Raw genomic sequence first — 10210 nt, forward strand, 5'->3', positions numbered from 1 at the left:
GGGCTCGATGACAAGTTGTCTAAATGTCATTTCGGTTTGGGAAATGCCCATACGGATTGACAAGGTCCATCTCCCATTGATCACTTGAGAAGGGCTGGCCGAACGGAGCGTCCATCATAATTATGCTACAAGCCCCTGTACCTGCCGTCTTGTTCCAATTTTGTGTTATCCTGAATGACAGGTTATCTCATCAGAACCTTCGGTTCTTTCTGCACAGGACTACTGCTTTTGACTTAAAGTGTGTATCGATTAAATCACTTGGATTGGAAGACTTGATCTAGCACACCATTCGGCTCCAACAGTGGAGTTGACTTCTATGGTGTTTTTGTCTAAAGATCAACTCAAACCCATTTGGTTAAAAACAAAGAAAATTACTCTATCCTCGAGGTCTCCAGTTAGAAAACAAAATCAACAAGCTGCGTTTTTTTTTAGTGAAGAAACCATTTCTTTTTTCTTGTATTAACTCTAACCAAATTACTCTTTTTTTATTGGAGAAACCCTTTTTTTATTAGCTTTTTTATTTTTAAAAGTATAAATACTCATTTTATAATGATAAAATATTAAGTGGGTTATTGTATTTTTTGGTTCTCTAATTAACTAAATTAATTTATCGAAGATTAACTGATTTCATAATACTTTTTTTATACTTCTTGTTCATGAATTGGTATTTCTAGAATGTAAGTTTTATTTTAATAATACAAATATCTTATGACAAGTTTTTATTGTGTCTCTCCTATCAAACATATTATATTTACACAAGATTTATTGTCAATCTTATAGTGAATACCACATGATCATGAATTTCACATCACATACTAGATGCCAACATATTAGATCAATTCGAGTCAATTCGAGTCAATCCTAGTTAACTTGTAACAAACCATGACCGGCTTATGAAATCATGACAAACTTATAAAAATATAAATTGAAATAAATTAGGAATCTCATTTTTAATTAACCAAATATTGAAGAACTAAAATAAAAATGAAAATTTAATTTAAAAAAAAAAGACCCATAAAAAGTAACTCGATTAAATCTAGATAAACATGCTAAACTCAAAACTCGAGTCATAAAAATAATATTATCTTATAAAAAAATACAAAAAATACAAAAGTCTAACTTGTTAAACTTGTAAGTTAGGTAATAAGACCTAAATAAATATAGAAACCAAACTAAAAATAGTTATGTTTTTTTTAAAAAAAAAGTTAAGCGATATTTTTTTATCATAGTATAATCTTAAAAAAATTATTGGGGTATATTTTAAAAAAAAAGCCTCTTTAAATTTATTTAAAAAAAATAAGTAAACTTGAATTAATTTACTAATTTGTGACTTAGATAATAAGATTTAGATAATATAGAAAGCAAACTAAAAAAAAAAGATGATATTATTTTTTAAGTCAAGTGATATTTTTTTTATCCATTATAATCTTAAAAAAAAAATGTTGTTGTATATTCCTTTTTAAATAAACTCTTTGACTTTATTTAAATATAGTTTTTTTTTAATAAATAAAAAAAATCCCTTTCAAAAAGTAGCATTGAAGTGTGGCTCTAATGGAATTGTTCCCGACCCAAAATCAAGGACAACCTGGCATACCTTGCATTTACATATCGCTGGCCTAGTCAACTTTTTCTTAAAAGCAAATGACCTGTCGTTTACAATCCAAGCATACAGCAACTTAACGGTCATCGAAAAATTAGCAAATGAGTATTTGATGCTTTTCAATTTTTTTTTAATTCAAAACACCTATAAAAATATCTTAAAAATTCTAATAAACTAATTTATAACTTGAAATAACTTAAGAATTGATTTACAAACTCAAAATCAACTTGAATCTACCATACTTTTCAAGTTTAGATATATTTTTTCAAGCAATGAAAAAGATAAAAAACACCTAAATATAACCCTTCCATAAAATAAAACTTATTAACACCAAAATTAAATTTTATATTATATAAAATTAATATTAATTTAAAATAAAATTCATATAAAGCAACTCGAGTAAATTTATGGAAGCATATTAAACTTGTCATTCGATTCACGAGAATGAGTTTACCTTAAAGATAAAATAAAAAAAAACAAAAGTTAAAAGTCACTTCTTAACTAACTTATTATTAACACATAAAATTAAAAGACAAATTAAAAAAAAAAGACAGTGAGTTATTTAGAATTAACTTAACAAACTTATAATTTAGATAATAAAACTTAGATAACTATATTAAAAGCAAAATATATTTTTTTTTAAGTTAAGGAATTATTTTATTCCTAGTATAATTTTAAAAAAAGAATTATTGGTGTATATTAAAAAAAAACTCTTTAATTTTATTTCAATAAAGATTTTTTTAAAATAAATAAAGGAAAGCCTTTTCAAAAAATAGCATATGAGCATAGTCCTAATGGAATTGTTCCTAACCCAAAATCAAGGACAAAACAAAAGTGATGGCCATCTAAATATCGTTTGCCTTGCCAATTTGTTTCCTAAAAGTAAATGACCGGTCATTTACAACCTTAGTTTCTAGCAACTAGAAAACCATTGAAACATTAATGTATGGTTATTTGATATTTTTCAACTCATATTTATTCATAATATCAAACCTTGATAAACTCGTTTTATAACTTGAAATAACCCAAAAAATAAAAAAAAATACAAAATTAAAATGAATCTAAAACATTTTATGAATCTTTTTTTGAACATTGTGTGAATCTTATACCTAAACAACTAAAACTAATTATTAAGACAACTCAAAAAACAAAACAAAAAAGCATGGAAGGATCAAATTATATATATAAAAAAGAACAACAAAAAAGAAGACAATATTCTTCCTTGACTATGCAACCTAATTCTTATAGGATGAAAATTAAAGGGGCTTAATATTTATCAAATTCTTAGATATAGCTCCTAAAATTATGAATTAAAAAATTAAATTTTATTTTATAAAACCAAATATATATAGAGAATTAAAATAGTTAATTCATTAAGGAGAATTTGGTTTTTTGTAATATATTTAGAATTACATCGCATACACATAAAACAAACTATATATACAAACAAATTATCTTTAAATTAAACACACGACAAGTGATAAATAGTTAATTATTAATCTCATAACTATTAAATGTTCAGCAAAATATAAATAAAGTAATCGACCGTATTAATTAGTTTGTGCTAGTATAGATGACCCGTAGTGAATAGATGAACTGTGTTATGCTATTAGACAAGTTAAATAAATGATATTCAGAGTTTTGTCAATGTATTTGAGAAAACTATAAAAATATTAGAATTAAATTATTAACTTCATTGAATTTAATAAATTGAATAATATAATAAAAAATATTGGTAATAAATAAAAGTGATAAAAAATAACAATTAATTAACTATAAAAAATAACAACTAATATTATACTAAAAGAAAAATAAAAAATTAATAGAAGACTCACCATCACTTCATCATGGACATTACACCTTATCAAAAAATGCAAACACATGTACTACACATATTAACCATTATCTTTTATAAAAATAATATTTATATTTATTATATTATCAAATCTAAAATAAACTTAATAATAAAAAAATAATAAACAGATAAAATTTTTAATTTTAAAAGTAATATAATTATTTAATTGTGTTTTAAAAAGTGAAAAAAATATGAAAAAAAACCTTTGAAAATAATCTAAAACTTTTTGTTTTTAAAGGGATTCCTTAACAAATTAATTTACCCCCAATCAATATAATAATATTAAATAAATTATATAGAAAATATTTTAAATTCCTCCACTAGCAAGTTAATTAATTTTGCTTCAGAAGAGTGAAATAATTATTATATTATAGTGTTTCAATTGATTTTTATATTTGTTTTTAATGATTTGGCTGCAAGAGTAGTATTAGACTTTGAATCATTAACGAGTTAAAAAAAATCATATTTTATTAGATTAATTTAACATCGCCAAGATTGAATTTTTATTGTCGGTTGTTAAAATGGAAAAACAAATCATCAAAGTTGCTGTCCAGATGGCCAGACCCTAGTTAACTGTCCGTTCTCATCGGGGGTTTTTGTATTGTTGGTGCACATGTCTGATAATAATAATAATAATAATAATAATAATAATAATTTGAACGAACTATATAAAGGAGCCGTCCACCAAGATGTGCGCAAGCCTAATATTTTGTATACAGGTCACTAAAAATAAAGGTGGGTCCAAGACAAAAAATATAATATAATATAATTATTACTTGAAACTAATAATTGGCAAGCCTTTTAGGGTGCTGCTATTACTATGCTAGCAAGTTAAATCCCAATAATGAAGAAAATAAAAAAAAATCGATAAGAATTTGGCATCGAATATCACACAATAGAATAAGCTGATTGGTTTTTTTATTTTATCCACTGAAAGCGAGACAGATCACACCCCAACGACAAAAAAGAACCTGCTACATGGAGTAGAAAAATGAAGCGACAACGTGCTAACCATAAAGGTTTGCAGAATATTTGTTCATAATTAATTAAAACTTCACTGAGATAATTTATTTTCCTTTCATTTTTTTATTTAAAAAGAAATTTGCCAGATCAGCAACCCATCTGTATACTACGTCAAACTAAACTCTCCACCTTTCTTTATTAGTTAGTCCTTATTTGCGCTGCTGGATCGGTTTTTTTTTTTTTAAATAAAAATTAGACAAGCTTAGAATCAACGCGTTTTCGAATCATCAAATGATTTAACGGCTGTCATTAATCTCCGTCAAAATTACACTCTTCGCCTCTCTAATGAGGAACCAGACGGGTGCTCAGTTGCGATTTCACAAATTGAAAGAAACAAAAGGAAAGTGCCTTGTCCCTTGAACCGACTAAAAACCTTAAACCATAATCCTCCTTTCTCTGTATAAATACCACATTGTCCGCCTCTCTCTTCTTGTCTTCTTTTCTCCCTCTACTTGACACCTTTCAATAACAATGGCTTCCAAAACCTTGGTGTGCTTGATGCTTTTGGCTCTCTTAGCTGGTTCAGCCTTGGCTCAGGCACCAGGAGCCGCACCGACAGCTCCACCAACCAAATCACCATCTCCTGCACCCGCTGCACCTACAACTCCACCTCCCGCTCCAACTCCCGCTCCAACAGTCCCTGCTCCAACTCCTGCTACCGCTCCATCCACATCTCCTTCTTCGTCTCCAGCCAGCTCACCACCTTCTCCCTTGGCCCCTGGTACTGGTGGTGGCTCCATAGCCAATCCTCCAAGTGACACCGCTTCTCCTCCATCTCCTTCAAACGCGGATGGCTTGAACAGAGCCACGATGGCTGCTGCTTTGATTGGAGTGGCTGGTGTGTGGTCTTTGTTGATGTAGGAGATCTGGTCATGGATCGGATGTTGATTATTATTATCATTTTTATCAATGTTTCATTTTAGTAGGGATTTATTATTGTTATTATTTTGAGTCGTTTTGTAATTTTATTTATGGACGGTGATGGTGGCTCCTTTGGTTTATTTTGACGGTCGAGATGTGATTATTGTCATTGATTGCTCATCATGTATTCAAATCATTTTTATTAGTCTTATCTTTTGTTTAATTACTAGGTGCTTTGTACTTCCCATCTAGTTATAATTGCGATTTACTTGATGATCTGGATCTGAATTCCCATCTTGATATCCTTGACCTTGCGAGGGAGACACTCTCTGAGTGAGGGAGTGAGTGCGAGAGACAGAGATTGGAAAAAGTAACGTAGAAGGTTTCGGGGCAGTTGCTTTGTCTGGCTTCAATGGTAATGGTAATGGTAATGGTGATGTGGTCTTGTTTTACTGGTTGTTTGTTTTTAGTTTATGTCTGGAAACTTTGAAAAATATAAAGCAATTTAGGTTTGGTTGTCATGCACGTGGCCGCAGCTGTAAATTGAGTTGCTCGGGCTCATGTGCTTTGCCAACAGAACAGAAACGCAATTTTTTTAAAAAAATATTAACATTTTAAAATAATTTAAAAACATTAAAAAATTTAATTTTAAAAAAATATTATATTTTAACAAAAAAACAAGTGGAAACTCACTCTGGAAAAGGCCTTACCCTGGTTGCTATTTTTTATTTTCTTTTGTTGGTTGTTACATAGGTTAATATCAGCGACTTATAAAAAATGAACCACATTCATAATTTAATAGCAATTTATGAAAAAAATAACTAGCTAGTAATAATTTTTTTTTATAATGTAAGAAATTCTGATAATGGGGTGGGTGCTGTACACATCATGATGCCATTTGAGGATGCTGATGCTCTTGCTTATATCAATTATCGTACGACAAAGTTGGTGCGCTGCCCGCTACCACTAGAAAAGAGACGAGAATCGAGAACCACGTGCCCCACTCTCTCACTTTCTATTTCCCTCGTGTGCGAGGCACGTCACTTTTCTCAAAGTGGATTTCAGGCTTCCTACACCGGCCAGTTGACAAGTGGGACCCCATCGGTATAGTGATCCTGCTTATCCTATCAGTATTCGAAAGCCAAGGTGCAATAATTTAGCTGCTTCATTCTTCCAGCAAAAAAGTTCTTAAGTAGTTTTCCGTGCGATGGTAAACATTGATGGACGGTACTTATCGGTTAACGAGGGAGAGTAATGATGGTTTTTGTGAATTGATAATGGCTGAGAAGCGGATGAAGAACTTGGATGGAATTGATGAGGTGGTGGAACTGATTTTTATATAGTTAAAAATACATCAAAATAATTTATCTTTATTTATCCTACTAAATACTCTTGAAAGCTTTATACAAAGTACAAGTCAATTTAGAATTATTTGTAGAAATGATTTTATTTAATTGAACTTTTCTTTTTAGGATTAAAGCAAGAGTTTGTATAGTATTTTGTTGTTGTGTTGACGAGTCAGAAGAAAAGACTTCGCAATAAACTGTTTTGCTATTGGTTGGAAGCAAAGGGTGTATCCCACTTTTTTCTTTTTCTTTTTTCAATTTGATAAGGAGCCTGCTCCACGACGTGGGGCACAAGGAGAGATGGAGTGTCATGTATTACAAGCCCATTGGACTAAAGCGCTAAGGTACCTAAGGAGGCCCATACTGCAATTTTGATTTGGGATCGTTTGTGAGCTCACGAGTTGACCATTCAGCATTTTGTTCTTGAGAAATGGTTGCCGCTTGATTTTCCTATTCTGTTTGGTAGACTACTAACTTAATTATTTGCGCTACATGTTAGTTTTTATTTTATCCAAGGAAATAAAATAATGTTATTCAATTTTAAAATTTTATAGTTTAAAAGAAATTGGTGTATGCCCTTAAACCTGTATATTTAATCTATATAAAAAAAATTTATTATAAAAGATAAATTATTTTCATAACAAAATAAAAATAATATTATTCACATGAAAATATTTCTTTTCCAAGAAACTATCAAGACAATTTCTCTAAGAAATAATTTTTTTTTTTTATGAATGGCTTCAACAGGTTTATCTACTTAAAAATTACTCGTTTGCTTATGTATTTTTTTTCAAATATATATTTGTTAATAGCATGTTTTTTTTTTAATAAAGGCTTATTATTACTTGAAAAGTGAATTTAAATAAGAAGAATTATGCTACCATGCGAAAAAAAAGGAATAATTTGAGGAAATTCTATAAGAACTTCATAATAAAAGTTTAGGCATTTTATTCTCATTGAATACACATGAGACTTTTGTTTTTAAAATAATAATGCATATTAGTTTCATATAGAACAATTCATAAAGTAATTGCTAACATAACCATTAAAAACTCCAAAAACTAACCTTTAATTTTATTTGAAAACTATAGTATGATTATATTATTTTTAAAATAATAATATAATTGTTTTATTTAACAATAATTTCTTTTAAATAATAAAAATGTAAAAAAAAAAAGGGGAAGGGCTAATCCAAGTGCACACATACTTGTAAAACCATGCCCCCATGTCTGGCCTAATAAGAAAAAAATCTAGGTTTGCATGCTTGTTTTTTAACTCAAGCGGACGACATTTAATAATATATTGTTTGCTTGAGTTTTTTATTTAAAAAAATAGATAATATGTCATCTATTTGGATAAATAATGTAACATCTATAATAACAAAATTAGGGTCCAAGTAATTTGAATTCTAAAATCAAAATCTCAACCTATTTTTCACCTAAAAACACACATTTATAAGAAAATTCACGAACCTTAACACCCTTTAATAATCATTAAATCTAAAAAAAAAATAAAAATTATGGGTTTTGATCTACTTTTCATGGCATGATTAAAATCTCTAACCACCCTTTTTTTCATGGCTTAGAATTGGAAAATCCATACTTGTATTTAAGGGAATTTGAGGAGGTTTGCAACACATAATAATTTAAATTGTAGCATGAACACCATCAGATTAAAGCTTTTTTCTTTTTCATTAAAAGATAAAGCTAAAACATGGCTACAAAATTTAAGACCAGGATCCATTCGTGCTAGGGATGAAATGCAACAACAGTTTTTGAAGAAGTTTTTCCCATCTCATATAACAAACTCTTTCAAAAGACAAATCACCACTTTCACTCAAAAACCAGGAGAAACATTTTACCAATGTTGGGATAGGTATCGAGACTTGCTTAGTACTTGCCCTCATCATGGTTTGAAACATGGAGATTGATTTCACATTTCTATGAAGGGTTAACACCTAAAGATAGGCAAATGGTTGAATTGATGTGCAATGGAACTTTTGAAGATAAAGACCCTGATGAAGCAATGGAGTACTTAGACTTGTTAGCTGAAAATGCTCAAAATTGGGACACCGCGGGTACTTATGAGGCACCGAGTAAAATTCAACCTCATGCATCTAGTGGATGTATGTACAACCTTAGGGAAGATCATAACCTTCAAGCCAAGTTTGCATCTTTAGCTAGAAAAGTCGAGGCACTAGAATTGAAAAAGAGTGGTCAATTAAAATCTGTTGAAAACATTGTGTGTCAAATCGTCAATTAAAATGTGTTGAAAACATTGCATGTCAAATATGTGAAACAAATGAACACTCAACCAATGATTGTCTAACCTTGCCTTCTTTTAAGGAATGTCTCCATGAACAAGCCCATGCTTTAAACAGTCTTCAAAGGCCCAACCACAACCCATACTCACAAACATACAACCCTGGTTGGAGAAATCATCCAAATTTTAGTTGGAAGAGTGAGAACAACAATGCACAAACTTCACAACCACCGTTTCAAGCACACCACAATTTCCAAAATTCTAGTGGATATGCACCTCCTTATGCTCCACCTCCTAGAAGAAATCTTGAGGAAACATTGCATGCATTGATTGAAAAGCAAGAGACAATCAATACTCAACTTGCTCAAAACATGACAGATTTTAAAGATACTCTTGCAAAATTAACATCTGCTCTCAGTTTCCAAGAGAAAGGTAAGTTTCCATATCAACCATAACAAAATCCCAAGGGGCAATACAATGCAAATGCAAGTAGTTCCGGAAGCCAACACATGGATCAAGTCAAATCAGTCACTACTCTGCGCAGTGGTAAGGTTATTAAAAAACCCTCTCTTGAACCTTATGAGAAAGATGATGAGTCAATCTCTAAGGGTAAGGAAGGGGTTGAATCTGAAAATTGCAAAGAAACGACTGATTCACCACCAGCACTTCCATTTCCTCAAGCCATGACCAAACAAAGGAAAGTCAATCACAACTCTGAAATTTTTGAAATTTTCAAACAGGTAAGGATCAATATACCTTTGCTGGATGCTATTAAACAAGTTCCTTCCTATGCTAAATTTTTGAAAGATCTATGCACTGTGAAGAGGAAACTGAATGTGAAAAAGAAAGCCTTTCTAGCCGAACAAGTAAGTGCTATTCTTCAAAACAATAATGCTTTGAAATATAAAGACCCTGGTTGTCCTACAATTTCTTACTTTATTGAAGAGCATAAAATTGAAAGAGCCTTACTTGATCTCGGTGCTAGTGTGAATTTACTTCCATATTCAGTTTTTCAAAGTCTCAATCTAGGTGAGTTAAAACCAACTTCTATAACTCTTTTACTTGCCGATAGATCTATAAAAGTGCCTAGAGGAATAATTGAAGATGTGTTAGTACAAGTCGATAAATTCATTTATCTTGTGGATTTTATTGTCTTGGACACACAACTTGTTGAAGTATGTAATTCATTTCCTCTTATTTTAGGACGTCCATTTCTTGCAACTTCTAATGCATTGATTAATTATAGGAATGGACTGATGAAGC

The 10210-nt window shown here is 30.3% G+C and overlaps 1 protein-coding gene across 1 annotated transcript; it reads left to right on the forward strand.

Moving 5' to 3' along the window:
• Positions 1–4949: 4949 nt before the first annotated feature.
• LOC105118067 (classical arabinogalactan protein 7-like) lies at positions 4950–5316 on the forward strand (the record flags this gene model as incomplete). Its single annotated transcript, XM_011015933.1, has 1 exon — positions 4950–5316. A coding segment is annotated over exon 1 (367 nt), but the record flags the coding sequence as incomplete, so codon positions are not given.
• Between the last annotated feature and the right edge of the window lie 4894 nt (positions 5317–10210).

Source organism: Populus euphratica, unplaced genomic scaffold, assembly GCF_000495115.2.
Source record: "Populus euphratica unplaced genomic scaffold, PopEup_1.0 scaffold1723.1, whole genome shotgun sequence".
Lineage (NCBI taxonomy): Eukaryota > Viridiplantae > Streptophyta > Magnoliopsida > Malpighiales > Salicaceae > Populus > Populus euphratica.